General features: G+C 40.1%; 1 protein-coding gene and 1 non-coding gene across 8 annotated transcripts in view; one reads left to right on the top strand and one right to left on the bottom strand.

Annotated features, from left to right (window-relative positions):
- The first annotated feature begins 9,170 nt into the window (after positions 1–9,170).
- SMARCA1 (SNF2 related chromatin remodeling ATPase 1) overlaps positions 9,171–16,194 on the top strand; it is a 67,946-nt gene continuing 60,922 nt past the window's right edge. For 6 of the 7 annotated variants that reach the window (XM_044763668.2, XM_070502271.1, XM_044763671.2 and 3 more), the window contains exons 1-2: positions 9,185–9,573; positions 14,336–14,422. In XM_044763668.2, coding sequence (XP_044619603.1) covers positions 9,391–9,573; positions 14,336–14,422 — 270 coding nt within the window. In that variant the 5' untranslated portion in view covers positions 9,185–9,390. Of the gene's footprint in view, positions 9,574–14,335; positions 14,423–16,194 lie in introns of all 7 variants that reach the window. The other variant, XM_044763667.2, reaches the window with a different exon arrangement.
- Positions 14,139–14,210, bottom strand: LOC123282788 (small nucleolar RNA SNORD112). The gene has a single exon (XR_006523025.1). It is a non-coding gene; the product is annotated as a small nucleolar RNA SNORD112 (small nucleolar RNA).

The following is a 16,194-nucleotide window of genomic DNA, read 5'->3' as shown; positions in this document are numbered from 1 at the left end:
TCCTGGACATGTCTTTCCAGGGTTACCTCCCGAGACCACTCCTTATGCTCTACCCAGCATTTCCCTTAGCAATTGAACACGTGCAGCAGTTAGTGGCAATCAGACGGGTGTGCTCATGACTCAGGTACTCTGTTGATTGTCCAGATAAATACTGCTTATCTTGCCATCTTGGTCTTGATCTTTATAGAGTGTTAAGCTTTTAAAAAATGGTCATAAACTGTTTAATATATACCCACAAAGAATCAAAAAGATGCTGATGTTGAAATACAGACCATAAAAATGAAAAATTCTACGAATTCTCAAGATGATACTCATCAGACCCATAAGTTGCATTTATCTGATCAAAATTCTTACATAGCACATAAAGATTTCTCTAGCACTTTGAAAACCCTACAAGAGAAAATAGAGTTACGGCTAAATTCAACTCAGTTTTCAGCTTATTGGGAATAAAAATTATCTGCCAAGTAAAACCGTCTCTCTAATCTCATCATTTAGAAACAAAATATAAAATTATTAAAGTAAGCAAACTGATTTTTTTTAAAGCACAAAATTCAAGAATTCCAATCAGGTCTTGAAAGCTGTTTTTGTCTATTTGTAACATTTTAATCCACACCGTGATGGATCCAGTGGACTGATCTATGAAGCCTACCTGAGCTCCCTTCTACCCTCAACCCTGTGTCCCTTCTCCAGGCAGGCCGTGACACAAGAGGCTGGTCTCACCTCCACTGCAGGTGTGACAAAGGAAGAGCAGAACATACTCTTGTTTTTAGGTTATCGGTTTATGTCTCAGTTCAGAGTGTAAGACAGAAAAGAAGATTTTGGAAGAATACTTGGGCAAGATGTGTTATGTTACTCATCCCATCCCTCCACCCTAGTAGATAAGAACCTCAGAACTGAGAAGAAGGAGGAGAGTAGGAAAAGAGAACTTAGAAGTTGGGGTCTTGTGGTCATGATGAGGGGAAGCAGCTTTGGGTGGCAGTAAGGATCATGCTATTAGAGGTCTGAAGTGGAGTCGGATGGATGGCAGCAGGGATGCATGACAGGGTGACTTCATACATCTCAGGGAAGGCCAGTGCAGAATATACCAAGAGCCCAAGAAGTAGACGCCTCCTCCCCATCACTGCTAATTCAGTCTTACATAAACTCTAGAGTTCAAAATCAACATGAGGGCCACGAAGGAGGGAGGGGGTGACTCCAAAATCTGGTTGACTTTAAACATGAAATGACGCACACACAAAAACAACATTGAGTTGACCGAGTCTATGTGGATGAGTCTAGATTGTTTTCTGCTCTCAGGAAGAATGGTGCCTCTAGAAAGAAATTAAGTCCAGATACAGGCGATGTAATCTCCAAAATCTTGTTTGTCTTGCTATGGCTGTATACCTGGCACCTAGCACCTGGCATAGTAGTTATTCGATAGGTATCTGCAGGACGTATAACTATCCTTTGCAGAAAATAATGTATGACTTAAAATTTTCCTAAGGGTTTTAAGCATCCAAAGAAGCTGCTCCTCTAATCAATTTGACTATTTAATTTCTTGATCACTTCTTCTTACTTCCATCTCGTTAATGCTATCTTTTCCCCCAACCCCCTCTGCAACTGCACCTACTGGAATCCTCTTTATTCTTCAATGCTCACCTCAAATGGTCCTTCCTCTTTGAAGCTCTTCTCTTGTCACCTCTCAGCTGGAAAAGAACGCTTCCTCTTCGGAGTAACAGTATCTCTTTGTACCTCTTATAGAACTTCTTGAAACTTCTCAAGGTCTGTTTTGTATCATATTGTCACAGAATGAATAAGCACATGATGAGCTCTGATCATTCTTAAATTCACTCCCCCACCACCTCGTCAGTGTTTTATAGCTCTACTTTTTTTTTTGAGGAAGATTAGCCCTGAGCTAACTGCTTCCAGTCCTCATCTTTTTGCTGAGAAAGACTGGCCCTGAGCTAACATCCGTGCCCATCTTCCTCTCCTTTATATGTGGGACACCTACCACAGCATGGCTTGACAAGCGGTGCCATGTCTGCACCTGGCATCCGAACCGGTGTACCCTGGGCTGCCGAAGCGGAACGTGCACACTTAACCGCTGCGCCACCGGGCCGGCCCCTATAGCTCTACTTTTTAAAGTAAACGTTTATAAAACATTTACTTATATTTTTCTATAGTATGTCTACTTTTCCTTCTTTTAATGTGCATAAAATATATATGTACAGTTTAACAAATGATTATAACGTTAATGCCCATGCAACCTCTATCCAGGCCAAGAAATCAAACATTGTTAGCATTTAGGGAGACACCCTCAAACCAGGTGCCTCTCTCTCTGACCATCTCTTCTTCCCTCTGCCCCCCCAGAATTAAACAGGGGCTGGTATTGGTCTGGCACACTCTGTCTTCTGTCTGTTTCTGCATACTCAGTGTGTTCCAGAATACTCAGCTTCTGTCTGCTTGGATTGGTCAAGATTTCAGTCACACTGGTAATTAAAATTTTTGAAGATCACCTCTGGACATAACCACTATCTTGACTTCTGTGATAATCATTTATTTGCTTTTCTTTCTAGTTTTATCACTTATGAATGAAGCCATAAATACTTTTGCCTGTTTTTGAACTTTATATAAATGTCATCACACAGTATGCACTGTTTTATACCTTGCTTATTTTACTCAATATTATGTCATGCATGTAGGTGTATATAGCTGCCATTTTCATTGATGTATAGTATTCCAAAATATGAATATATCACAATTCATTCATTCTCCTGTTGACGGACATTTGGGTGGTTTCCAGTATTTGGTATTATAAGTAAAAGCTGCTATGAACATTCTTGTATATAGCTTTTGGTGTGCATATGAATGATTTTCTCTAGGGTGTATTTTCCTAGTGGAATTACCGGGTCAAAGGTGTTGCAGGTTGGGCTCTCCAGAAGGAAAAGCTGAGATGGAGTGCTGAGTGCAAGATATTTATTAGAGACCAACACCTGGAAAAGAAAGGCGGAGGAAGTAGGGTTGGGCAGAGGGAGAAGATGAACCGTGATACAAGTCTGAGAAACCTTGAGCCAACTTGGCATGGAGTTTTGGAACAAGTAGTGCCCATCGATGTGTTCTGCGTCAGACCTCACTTATTTACACTCCTGCTTTGTTCATTCACCTTCGGAAGAACGTGACCTTGGGCAAAGGAACTCTGCAGCTGCAGCAGACAGTCAAGGTGATGGCAGCTGGAGGTTATCTGTTGACTGCATTCCCCATATCTGCGCAGAATGTCCTTCCTTGACGGAGAATCTGGGTTGCACGTCTCTGTTTCTCTACCACAATAGGGTACATATGTGTTCAGCTCTAGTAAATAATGCCAAACTGGTTTCCAAAGTGGTTGTACAATTTACACTCTTTGTAGTATATGAGAGTTCCCACTGCATCCTGTCCTCACCAACTCTTGGTATTGTTAATCTTTAAAAAATTTTTAGCCATATGAATGGATGTGTAGCAATATCGCACTGTCATTTTAGTTTGCATTTCCCTGATGACTATAGAGGTTAAACACCTTCTCATATGTTTATTGCTTTGTTATATCTCTTTTTTCCACTTGCATTTGTCTTCCTTAGATAATGAATCTCTTTCAGGTAGAGATCAGCAAACACAACCTGAGGCCCATTTTTGTATACCCCTCAACCTGAGGATGGTTTTTATATTTTTAAATTGTTGAAAAAATCCAGAGAGGAATAATATTATATGAAATTCAAATTTCAGCGTCCATAAATAAAGTTTTATTGGAACCCGGCCATACTTATGTGTTTACCTATTGTCTATGGCTGCTTTCATGCTACAGCAGCAGAGTTTAGTCACTGCAACGAAGACCTTACAGTCACGAAGCCTGAAATATTTACCGCCCGGCTCTTTACAGAAAAACTTTGCTGATCCCTGCTCTAGGTCACTGGTTCAAAAGTGTGGTCCCTGGACCAGCAGCATCAGCATCACTTGGGAACTTGTTAGAAAGGCAAATTCCTAGCCACACCCCAAAAATAGGAATTCAGAAATTCTGGGAGTGGGGCCTGTGCTTTAACAAGCCCTCCAGTTGATGCTGATGTGTTGAAGTCTGAGACCACCGGTTTAGGCCCAGGACAAGGACCCAATCCATTTTCTTTGTGAGACATCATAGTCCTTGATATTTTGTTCTACACATAGTGGGTAAGCTGTAAAAGAGCCTTAAAAAGTATTCTATAAATATATTGTTATGCATATGAAATCTGGCCCAAATGGACACCTAGGGCAAAATTAGAGGAGGAAAAGTGGGAGGAACCACAGAGGGCAACATAAAATCTGAATGGTATGTGTGGAGGGTGGAGGACGCAATACAGTTTGGGAGTCAGCCCCTGGACCCCCTTCCCTCCACCTCATTTCATGTAGCCTTTTAATAAAGATGAATGAGATATGGTTCCTGTCCTCAAGGAGGTCACAGTCTAAATAGGGAAGTGTCCTGCCCTCTTCTCCCTCATTTACTGCCTTTCTTCAGAACTTACCTTTGAGAAAGTGTAGTTGCACCAAACTGCTGACCCTAATAAATGATAATGAACATAGCAAATTAACTGGGCAAACGAAAGTTCTGCCTTATTCCCACCTTAGTTTAGGACTGACTTTCTCATAACCTTGCTTTTTCCTTGGCTCAGGCTGAAGTCCAAAGCATCATCTTGCTTTTTTGTTTTTGTTAACTCTCATCCATTGAGTGCATTTTACATGCCAAGACCATGCTAAGTGTTCTATGTATACTTTTACATTAAATTCTTATAAAGCCACTTTGAGTTGGGTTTTATTATATTTTACAGATGCAAATCTGAGGCTTAGGGAGGTTTAACAATTTGGTAGAATTCAAACTCCAAGTCTTTCTGACTCTAGACTCCAAGCTTGTACTAATTGTGCTATTCTTCCTCTTGTAGTATTCACAACCTGCTTTCAGCAAACTCGATTCACATTACTTAGCATGTTTTTCAAGTTTTGGGGCATGCATGGGTATGTAGAATTTCCGGGTGAGAAGTATTTAAAAAATTGCTATATCTTTTTCCTGAGCTAGGTTTCGTGTGATAACTTTTAAAAGTAGAAAAATCCTTTTACACACAACTTAAAACAATAATGTCAAAAACAGTTCCTTATCCAGGCAACATTATTGTAAATAGCAAAGTAATTTATATTTCTTCTGTTACGTTACACATTAAACAACTACACTCTGTCTTCAGTATGAAATTGTTCTTTTCCTTTTTATGACTCACCCTGTCTAGTAGCTCCTACTCCTTCTGTTAGGGATTATTTCAACCTGTCCAGTTTTGAGCAATAATTTTTGATTCATCTTTTAAAATGTTATTTATTTATTATATAAGTATAAACACCTTCATCGAGGAAAATTAGAAGTAATAGAAAAGCAAAAATAAGAAAAAGTCACCCATAATCCCACCATCTTGCTGTAACTACTGTTAACATTTGGAGTAGAACCTTCCAGACTTTTTCCTTGGTGGAAATCTATTTATGTAAATAGTTTCTTTTTTCTTTTTCCAAAAGTGAGATCATTCTATTTTCTTGCTTGCCTTTTCTCACTCAACAATATATTAGGAGCATATTTCCATGTCAACAGATACATATTTACATAATCCTTCACAATAACTGCACAGTATTCCATTTATGAATGCTCTGTACAATATTTTGCCAAACACTTCTTCTTGGACATTTGAGTTGTTTCTGTTAGGTTCTTCCCTCTCTCTGCACTCTAACTGTCCTGAGTCCCATTACTGTTCCAAGAATTTACTTTGGGTATATGCAAGAACCCCAAGTTATTCTCCAACTTCCACCTTACAACAACTTCTGTGTAGAGCTAAAGAAATTATCTGGCTGTTCATGCTATCGGAGCCTTAAGAGTGACAGTGTCTCCTCATAAACCCAGAGGGAACACGATGGAGACAGATAGCAGAAATATTTTGCAGTCATTTTCTCAATATGATTTACATTGTCAAGTCCTGTGAAGACCAGAGAATTTAATAAAGGTGAAGTGGAAAGTTGAGATTTGGAGCCAGACAGTCTGAGATTTGAATCTGGCTTCTGGCACTCACTAGCTATGGGACCTTGGGTGAGTTATTTAGCCTCTCTACGTCTCTGTTTTCTGATCTGTAAAATAGGGGTAATAATATTTATTTCATACAATTGCTGGGAAGATTAGCAATAGCATATGTAAAGAACCTAGTGCAGTGCCTGATACAATAGTGGGTGCTCAAGAAATGGTAGACATATACTAGCTATTACCATTACTGCTCCCTTTACATACAGAGCACCGAGGAAATGTGACATTTTCAAAGATCCCACTAGCATAAATGTCTTTAAGAAGAATGGTGAAAAAGCATACTAATATGAGCAGAATGGTTACTATAGCGGTGAGCAAAATACTGTGACCAGAATCCTTTGTACCAACTTCTGAAGAACACTGATCAGTGGGATCGCAATGTGGTTTTAAGTCATACTGTGGTTTCAACGACAAATTTCAGATACAGGATAAGAGAAGGAACGCCAAGCCCTTGACCTTGCCTTTATGAACTTTGTAAAAATATTTTAAATACCACCACTAGACATGTGTTCTGGTAGCTACTAAACAAGTTCAGCTATGCAAAAATGACTATTGAATATCCTCTACAATGTTCACAATCTGCCCAAATGAACATATTGTTCAGTAGACTAGGGTTCATTTTGAGGATCTCAAATATGGCCCCAAGGTTTTCTGTAAAAGTTTGCTTTGTTCTCCAATCTCAATGGAATAGAGCGATTAAAAACCATTTCAAATGAAAAGACATAATAAGGAGAAGTAGCAGATAGAGCAAGGTGCTGAGTAGGATCAGAAATGAGATGACTCGTTGAACAAAGTCTACAGACCATGAATTTTAGGCAGATTTGCAAATAAGGATAGCACATGCTCTGTAAATAGCAGCTGTTGCCACAAGCCAAAGGGCAATATTTACATGAATCCTGCAGCAAGACCTATGGACCAAGCATTGACCTTTCCAGCCGAACTCATATACTTGGTAGCACTTTTAGCCGTGTCACCTTGAAAAGAAAGGATCACATTATACATACGTGGAAAATCGCCAGCATACAACTATGTTCTGTCCCTCAAATCAACTTCTAAATTCTTTTTTTGGAACGTAGAACACACGTTCCCACAGAAAAGGTGTTATGCAGGGATGTGAGTTTCCCAGCTTTCCTCACCAGAGTGCAGTTAGCCCACAATGTAACTGAAATACTGTACATTGGCAATGAGAAATACAAAGGGACAAAGTACCCTTGCAAGTGGGAACATATCAATACACAACAAACATTTCTTGAGCCTTTCTCCTCTGAAGCCCCAGGCAATGAAAGGGGAATTCTGTCCTCCCATAGCTGTAGTTTGGTGAAAAAGAAGTCCTCCACTGCCCTTGTCTGGAAAGGTTCTTCTCAAGTCAGGGGCACGCGTGCGTTGAAGCATCCTTCTTTGTCAGTGCTTTTTGAACTTCCCATCAAACAATCCTTAATGACTGAGGAGATTGAACAGGTAGTGGGGAAGGGCTAGGATGTCTAACTGGAAGTCTCAAGCGGTTATCTGGAGACACTTCAAACTCCGCAGTTCATTCCTTAATACATGTGCACATTTTAATAGAAAAAATCGTGTTTCAAATGATCAGTTAAGTGACTTAATTTCATCCCACTTTTTGACCAAAGTTGATGCTCCAGAAATATGAACCATTTTTACACTGAGACTCCCTATACCCACTGGATAGTACACAAGCCTACTTCAGGATGAGAAACACGGACACAGGGAAAAACCAAAGTAAATGAGAAGAACATACTGAAATTCAAATCAGAGCAAAGCTAGCACCACCAGTCTCTCCTTTCCTCTCTCAGTGGCACACTTCTTCAATTACCTGCGTCTTGCTTTTTGCCTCTTTTTCTTTGTTCAAAACCAGTCCCTGGACAAGATCTCACACTCATTCACACTAAGGTGTAAATGACCAATAATAGCTAAAATGTCACAAGTTTTTGCATATTAAGGAGTCACAGCTTTAAAACAAAAGGGAATTTAGGGTATTATCCCCAGGAAAAATGGATCTATTTGGGAGACAATTGTGTGCCTTCCTCCTAGTCACAGAAATCACACTTGACTTCAGATTGGTAATTTAGGAACGTGTGTTGAGGGAAATTAATCATGACTTCTTTTCACTTTGGAAAGTATTTGCTTCGGTTTGGAAACTGCAGGTTTTGTGATTGTTGTTTGGTACACTGTTTCCTATATGTTTTACTGTCTTTTGTCTCTAATGACTGAAATTTAAAAACTAGGATATAAATCTTCCCATTATTGATCAAAATAAATGGTGAGGAGAAATAGAAACAATAATATTTGATGACTGACATTTGCATCCTTTCGCACCCTTTACGATATACTTTTATATCTGTGACCACGCATCTTATTGGTGTTGAATTACTACTAAACAATAACGAATAGAACACACCACAAAATCACAGTAATTCAATCCAATTACTAATATTAGGTACTTATCATGAGTTGCCCCAGGTTCTGTTGGGACCTTGCCCCCTCCCCCCCAGGAGTTTTAAAATTCACTGGCGAAGGCAAAAGAAGGGCTCCTGCACACTGGCCATCGGAGAGGTATCAGAGTTGAAAATAGAGCAAATATACATAAAACCCAAGAGTCACGCTTTGCCTTGTAAGTGAATGTTTGCAGCTGCAATCAAGAGACTCAGGAGTGCTTCTCCTTCTGCAGAATTTACGAAGGTGGGAATAGCACCTCCAATCCCGCTTTAGGGACCTGGGAAAGGGCAGTCCCCGGAGGGGTTCTGGGCTTTGCAAATGGTGAAAAAGACCTTCTACGGTACACTTAGAAGCAGAGGAAAAGTTCTTTGTGCAAGAAGGGGAGAGCGCCCTGAGGTACAAAGAGCAGATTTAAGGGAAAGAGGATTCCTTTTGCACACATCTGCGAGGGGAACTCAGGCTGACTGTTGGGGGCGTGTGGGAAAGGAGATTTTTAGGGGGCTGCTGGCTGTGGGTTCCCGCCTCCACCCTTGTCCGCGCCCCATACTCCGGCAACAGTTGGTCGTGTGGGGCCGGCCGGGCTCTGGGTGGGGAGGGGGAGTCTCGCGATCGTTGAGGGGGGGTGGAGGAAGGGGGGAGGGTGACGGGGGGAGGCCATGACGTAGGGTGGGTGGACGGAAGTGGGGCAGGGTTGAGGGTTATTTAAAGAAGGGGGGGCCGAGCGAAGGGGTTGAAAGCGGAGTGATTCCCCACCCCTGCTTCATCTGGCTCTTTCCAGTGCAGCCACCGCCGTCGCCGGGAACCCGCGTCCCCTTCCTCGTCCCCCTCCTCGTTCCCGCTCCAACGCCATGGAGCCGGACACCGCTGCATTGGCAGCCACCGTGGCAGCCGCTGATGCGACCGCCACAATCGTGGTCCTAGAGGACGAGCAGCCCGGGCCGTCCACCTCTAAGGAGGAGGGAGCGGCCGCCGCGGCCACCGCGGCCACCGAAGCCACCGTGGCCACAGAGAAGGGCGAGAAGAAGAAGGAGGTAAATAGAAAGGGGGTGTGTGTGGTGGACAAATCCGGTGCCGGGCCCCTCCGAGGGGCCCAAACCCTGACCTTTGGGTGCCGACAGGTACCCACGGAGCTCGGTGGGGATGGGGGCCGCGGGCGGGCGCGGGGGGGGAGGGTGGTCGGCGGAACAGTCTAGCATTCGCTCCCCTCCCCCTTTCCTTCTCGCCGCCTGCGGGCGGGGGCGGGGCGCGGCGCAGCGCGGTGGAGGGGCCCGTTATCCGGGGGCTGGGGGGCTCGGGAGCCCCTCGACAGCCCCCGGCCCCCGCACATTCCCGGAACTGGGGTAACGGGGTGGGGGATGGGGCCGTGCAGGAAAAAGCCTCCGCCTCTCCCCTCCTCGGCTCGCTCCCTCTCCCTCCCTTCCCGTCGGCCTCTGCCTGGGAAATCTGGGCCCTTCAATCCCACACTCACGCAAAAGGGGTTTTGCTGGGGCTCGTTTTTTTAAATTTGAATTTCAAGGTGCGGGTGGTTGGGAGGCGGAGGACCACAGGAGAGACTTTCATTTCTTTCATTGGCCATCTCGGCCTTTTGGGTGGCTGGGAAAAAGAATCATCCCTTGTTCGTTTGGTCCCCGCCTGCCGAGGCGGGGGTGTCACCCCAAGAAAATGAGCATTCCGTGTCGTACCCCCCCAATCCAAACCCCAAACTGAGGAACCGTGGACGCTGGCCTAGGAAATTTTCCAGCGCGTGCACCCTCACCCTCTCCTGCCCCGCCCCCGACGGTATAGTGTTTCACTCCAGGGCCACCCAAATGGTCCCCCAATCCGGCCTCAAGCCTTCCAGGCTTCCGCCTCCCTCTCCTAGTGGGCGCTGCTGGCTCCTGGACACACGCAGGTTTTTAAAAAAAAAAAATTTTTTTTTTTAACCCAGCGTCGCCAGGATGAGCTGCTGCTAACGTACAGAAGGGGACCGCTCTGACACCTATGAAAGCCAAATCCAGAAAATGTGTATTATCTCCATAAGGCATATTTTATATGGACTGAGACATGCAAATAAAACTATGAGACCCGTTAAAAAATTAAGATAAAGGGTAGGCCGGGGCATAAGGATTTTTGATGTATAATAAAATTGTGAAACGGATCGTTTATGGGTGGATTTTTTTTCCGTTTACGAGTAGACATATCGCAATTTAAAAAACGGTAGGTAATTAAAATTATGCTTTAGAGATCTCAAGTGGCTTTGTCTGAATCATTATATGATAATATACGACCAAATGAAAAGCTTTCGAGGGAAATTAACACCTTTCGCCGTGAATTAGAGTAATTTTAAATTCAGCAGTTGCTTAAGTGGCATTTTACTGTTACAAGGTTGACTAAACAGAAGGACAATTGTACTGCTAAGTGAAAACCATAGAAAACATACGCATTTTAAGATCTGTGCGATATTTGGATCAGTAAGACAATATTGATGATTAAAGCAGGGCCAGATACCAAGCATCAATGTAAATCAAATGTTAGGAAATTCAGAGATGCCACTAAGTACCTTTTATTCCCTAGACTGGGCAGATGCAGGTGCGAAACTGTCTTTTGTATGGCAGTAAATGTTGAATTTCCAGGTCGTATGAATTTTTTGAATTGTGAAAAGACTGGGGCTCAATAAAAAAACCTACAAAATAAGCACTGAGTTGATATACATATATTCATGAACTCTACAGCCTAATTAGCAATTGCCCTAATAGCACCTCATTTGTCCGCTCGGGGGAGGGAAATGAGGTGCTATATGGCAGGAACTTTCTGGATATCTGAAGTTTACTACCGTAGTAACTGCATCTTTTTATTTTTCATTTTTCCTTAAAAATCTAAGTAGTACTAAAACATCAACTTAAGTTCTTTCATTGGTACCATTTCTTCAAATACATTAATTTAGTACTCCCCCAAATCTGAATACACTGCGTCCTACCCTGACTCCCTAAATGGTGTACGGAAGGCGCGAATTAGCCTTTTCCTCATGTCCATCAGTTACTGTACTCGGCGACACGAAGGCACTGGAGATCCAGGAGGTTGTTTCCCCTCAATTAAGTAACCACTTCCCAGACACTTGCAGTATAGTGCTGATTTTTAAATAATGTTTCCATCTCCTTTCTTGTTTGCCAGGCTGTTAGCTGTTACTTTTAAACACTTCATCTACTTTCGTGAGGAAAAATTTATGATAAAGTACATAGATATAACAAAACCATGAAATCATTTGAAACAACTATAAAAGACAAAAATACAAGTGGTGCGGCAGGGAGAGGAAAGTAATTACACCTGCACACCAAGGAAAAGGGATGTCACTGCAGTGGGACTCATGTGTTAGTCCTGGGCTTCTCCCATCCCTCCTTGCTGTTCGTAGTGTGCCTTCTTCTAGTAGTCTTGCCCATGTCATCTGTTGCTGCTTTTCTTCTCTGTAGTATGGCAAGCCAGATGATCAAACTTCCTAGAATTGTGTATCAAATAAAAGATAATAGGCTCTGGGGGCCGGTTAAGTTCGCACTCTGCTTTAGCGGCCCAGGGTTTCACCGGTTTGGATCCTGGGCGAGGACATGGCACCGCTCATCAGGCCATGCTGAGGCGGCGCCACATGCCACAACTAGAAGGACCCAGAACTAAGATATACAACTATGTACTGGGGGGCTTTGGGGAGAAAAAGGGGAAAAAAAAGATAATAGGCTCTGAACGAGAGCATTTTCATGATGCGTAAACTGGATGAGAGTTAGTGGATTGATTTGTGACATTTAGCTACAGAAAGGTATTTTTGCTTACCTTCTGGTTCTTGAACTTATTTGATTTAAGTGACAGTTGGATAACCTAACACTGTGGAAATTGGAGTTGGTATTTTTGGTAATGAAAACGTCAAGAAAAAGGTCATGGTCTTTAAGACAGGGCATCTAGATGACCTTGTGCTGCATTCTCATGACATCTAGACTAACAGATGATAAAATCCATAAGGAATTTATTGGAATATCTCAGTCACCTTTTATCTTTTCTGGTATGAGAAGTGTGTTTTTAAAAACGTATGCAAATGAGAAGGTTTAGAAGGTAGGTATTTTAAAATTTGTTGAGGAAGATAGTGCCAATTAAGTAATTACCCACAGCTTTTAATAGCACTGCTCAAGATTAGGAATTTTAATTAGCGTATAATTAAACTTTTTATGGTATTCTACTGCAAGGTAAGCAAAAAATTAATGCATAAAATATTTTTCTAATACGAAAGCTTTACTTTTCTATGAGTGAAGTTTGTGTTCCACATTATTAGATATATACTTGTGTATATGAGGCAAAGTGATTTTCACTGTTTTGAAACTCGGAAACTAGACTTCATATAGCTTTTCAAGGAATGATAAAGATGTGGATTTTGTTACTCAATTTTCCTTTACTTGTAGCTTTGAAAATAAAATAGGATTTATAGTATATGTGACAGTTTGAAAGTGTGGGGTTGAGGGCAGTTTGGCAGTTTTCTGTTCTCATCCATCCAGGATTACATTCAAAACATGCCACGTAGATGATATATACGTATGAGATGCTATAAATCAAGATGGTTGTCATTTGAATTAAGAATAACTGAACAATATCTGGTCAGTCCTCCAAATCAGAACCCTGACCAGGGTCAAATTCCATAATCTTAGTTTGGATTTCCTCAAAATAGAAATTTTAGTAAATGTCAGAAGACGTATTCATTAACTTTTGGAGCCATGTTTTTCTCATGTTTAAGATGACACTGTGTTGCTGATTTATGACCTAAGTTTTCAGGAATAGATTGACAAAAGCCATAATAAAATGGACATAATTTCTTTAGTTTTCACAACAGATTTGTGTTTTGACTTGTGCAAAGTCTGTGTTAAAACTGAAATACTCCCGGCTTTGGTACTAATGAGTAGATTTGTGTTTATTTTATTATTTCTGGATTTCTTACAGGGAAGAAGGTGTATTGTGTAGATCTATCTATATTTACAAGTATGAGCTTGTCTTTACAGAGAATTAGGCTGCATGAGACCCCCATATAATTACAGTATTTTTAAATAGCGGATTCATGTTAGTTTTCAATAAATTACAAGTTGTTAAATATCAAAGGTTAATAATTAATAGCCCTGAGGAACTGCTTCTACAAAATATTTGTGTAATATAAATAGTTTAAAATAGTTTTCTTTCCAGTTGAAGAAAATTAACATAAGCCAAAGGTTTGAAACTGTAAGATTGCATTATTTTAAATATAAATGGTTACATTGCCTTACATATAGAAGTTTAAATATTTTAATTAGAATATGAAGACAATAAAAGAAATAGTGTCTTTTCAGGAACAGAAACCAGTCTTTTCTTTTGAAAGTCTGGCTTGTTTCCATTACATAAAAAAGTGTTTCTGAGAATTAATATTTACTTTCCTCGAATCCTTTGGTTTGTGGTTGATAATATTATATTCTAGATTTTAAATCTCCTATTCAATGGTTATACACTTTCTTATGCTGTAAATTAAAAAATAGGTGAAAAGACTCAATGTTTCGCCTTTTGATTTTTATTTTAATTAATGTTATTTCTCTGGCTTTCACACTTCTTGGATTTTTTTATTGGACCTCAGGTGCACAGAACTGGATTAATCATAAACCCTGCTTCATGACGTGCTCTCATCATTGGTCCATGCATGGCCCATGATGATTTATTTATTTAGTATTTAATTACTTTTTACTTTCTTCAAATGAGGATGTTGACCACTTTTAAGACCTTGCTTTGCAATTTGATGATTTATTTTCTTTGAAATTCTAGAAAAACGTTTCTCCGTTTCAAGTCAAACTTGCTGCTAAAGCTTCTAAATCTGAAAAGGAAATGGACCCAGAATATGAAGAGAAAATGGTAAATATATTTGTGGGTAGGATAGTGAATACCGTAGTTCATTTTTATAGAGGGGATGTGAAAGATTAAAAAATACATGTGTATATATAATGCATAGAGAATCATGAATTTTAGATTTGGAAAGTGATTTAATATATAATCCATCATAGAGATTTTTGTTGAATAGATGAATCTCCTCATTTTCAGATGAGGAAATGAAGGATCAGAGAAACTATATGGAATAGGTGGGACCAGAAGCCACATTGCTTCACTTTTGTTCAGTACTTTTTACCCTATAAGGTGTTTTATTCTAGAACTATTTTATCCACTAAGTGAAAATATTGGTGGCAATATGAATATGGCTGAGAGAAAGCAAGTCACAAAGACAGACTGATATTTTTTTCTCTTTGTCCTTGTTTTGGCTGTATGAATGAATGCTACACGTTAGGAAACATGTAATACCGTAATACATTTTCTTGAGGGAAGGACATTTGCCCAGTGTATGAAAATATTACATGTTTAAGCAGCATAATCCTAGTTGTGCCCATCTACTGCTTTGCTATACATTTAATTATTAATTTTTAGTCACTAAAATCCATATTTTAGCTTTAAATTTAACTAGGGCTAACTTTTATCCCCTGGGATCTTTCAAAACCAGTACACTTGGTTAACTCAAAAGAGAAATTAACAAGTACTAAGAACTGAATTTTTTGTTGAAGGGTTGTTTTTGCAGTAGTAGTATAAAAATAAGTAGAGATGAAGTACGTTTTTTGGTTGTTCATAGTGGTTTTACAAAACTCCATTCCTTTAATGTTTAAGGCCACGTCTAATGTACACAGTTAATGTTTTAACAACTCTGAAAACAACATTCCAGTGAGGATAACATAAAATGGAAAGGTTTTGGCCTCCTTCCAGCTACTGGTCTGAGTATATTTGTCTCGTTCTTGTATTTATGTTAATGAATGCTTCTAAGTTTCTGGTATTATTATTTATGCATCCTTCATTAGCAAGCAAATATTCTCTACCCTGTGGTCAGAAAGTGACTGGGAATTGAAAAATCTTCATTTTTTTAAAATCTAAAATGATGTATACATCCTTTAAGATTTTAGTGAAAAAAGTTTTATTGCATTCATATGGTACAAGTTCTATGACCTTTTCAGAAATTATATGTATCAATTTTTAATAGTTAATATATATTAACTATTTCACTTCTATATGTGTGTGTATTTTTCCCCCAAATCCTGCTCACTTTGGGGAGAAACTTTATATACTGCTAGCTTAAAATGCAATTTTCTAGATCACTGTAATTGAAGAGAGAGATGTTTATTGCATTATCGTACCACAACATTCAAAGTATTTTGAGGTAAGATGACACTGTATTCTAAGATTTCAATTATTTCTAGATGGAGGTTGAAAATTCTTAAGAGTTCAGTTTTTGGTGTGTATATATATATGCGTTATATTTGGGATACATTATATATTATGATACTTAGTTTTGTTAACTATTTAGGAAAATAAAACCATATGGTTTGGAAAGAGGATTTGCTTTGACACTGACTCTTTAAGCATGGTATTTCTTATTGTGGCGTTTACTAGGTCTGTCAGGTCTCTTGGCTCCTGTTCCAACTGTCTCAAAATACCGTTTTCAAATTCTGTTGCTTACTAGCTGCGGGAATTTGAGCAAGTTACTTACCTTCTCTGTACCTCAGTTTTATCATCTATAAAATAGGGAATACTAGTACCTCCCTAAAAGGTTTATGGTGAGAATTAAATGGGTTAGTATGTTTAAAGTG

This window comes from Equus asinus, chromosome X (genome assembly GCF_041296235.1).
Source record: "Equus asinus isolate D_3611 breed Donkey chromosome X, EquAss-T2T_v2, whole genome shotgun sequence".
NCBI classification, from domain to species: Eukaryota; Metazoa; Chordata; class Mammalia; order Perissodactyla; family Equidae; genus Equus; species Equus asinus.
Note: the sequence above shows the minus strand (reverse complement) of the source record. Positions and strands in the feature narration are given on the sequence as shown.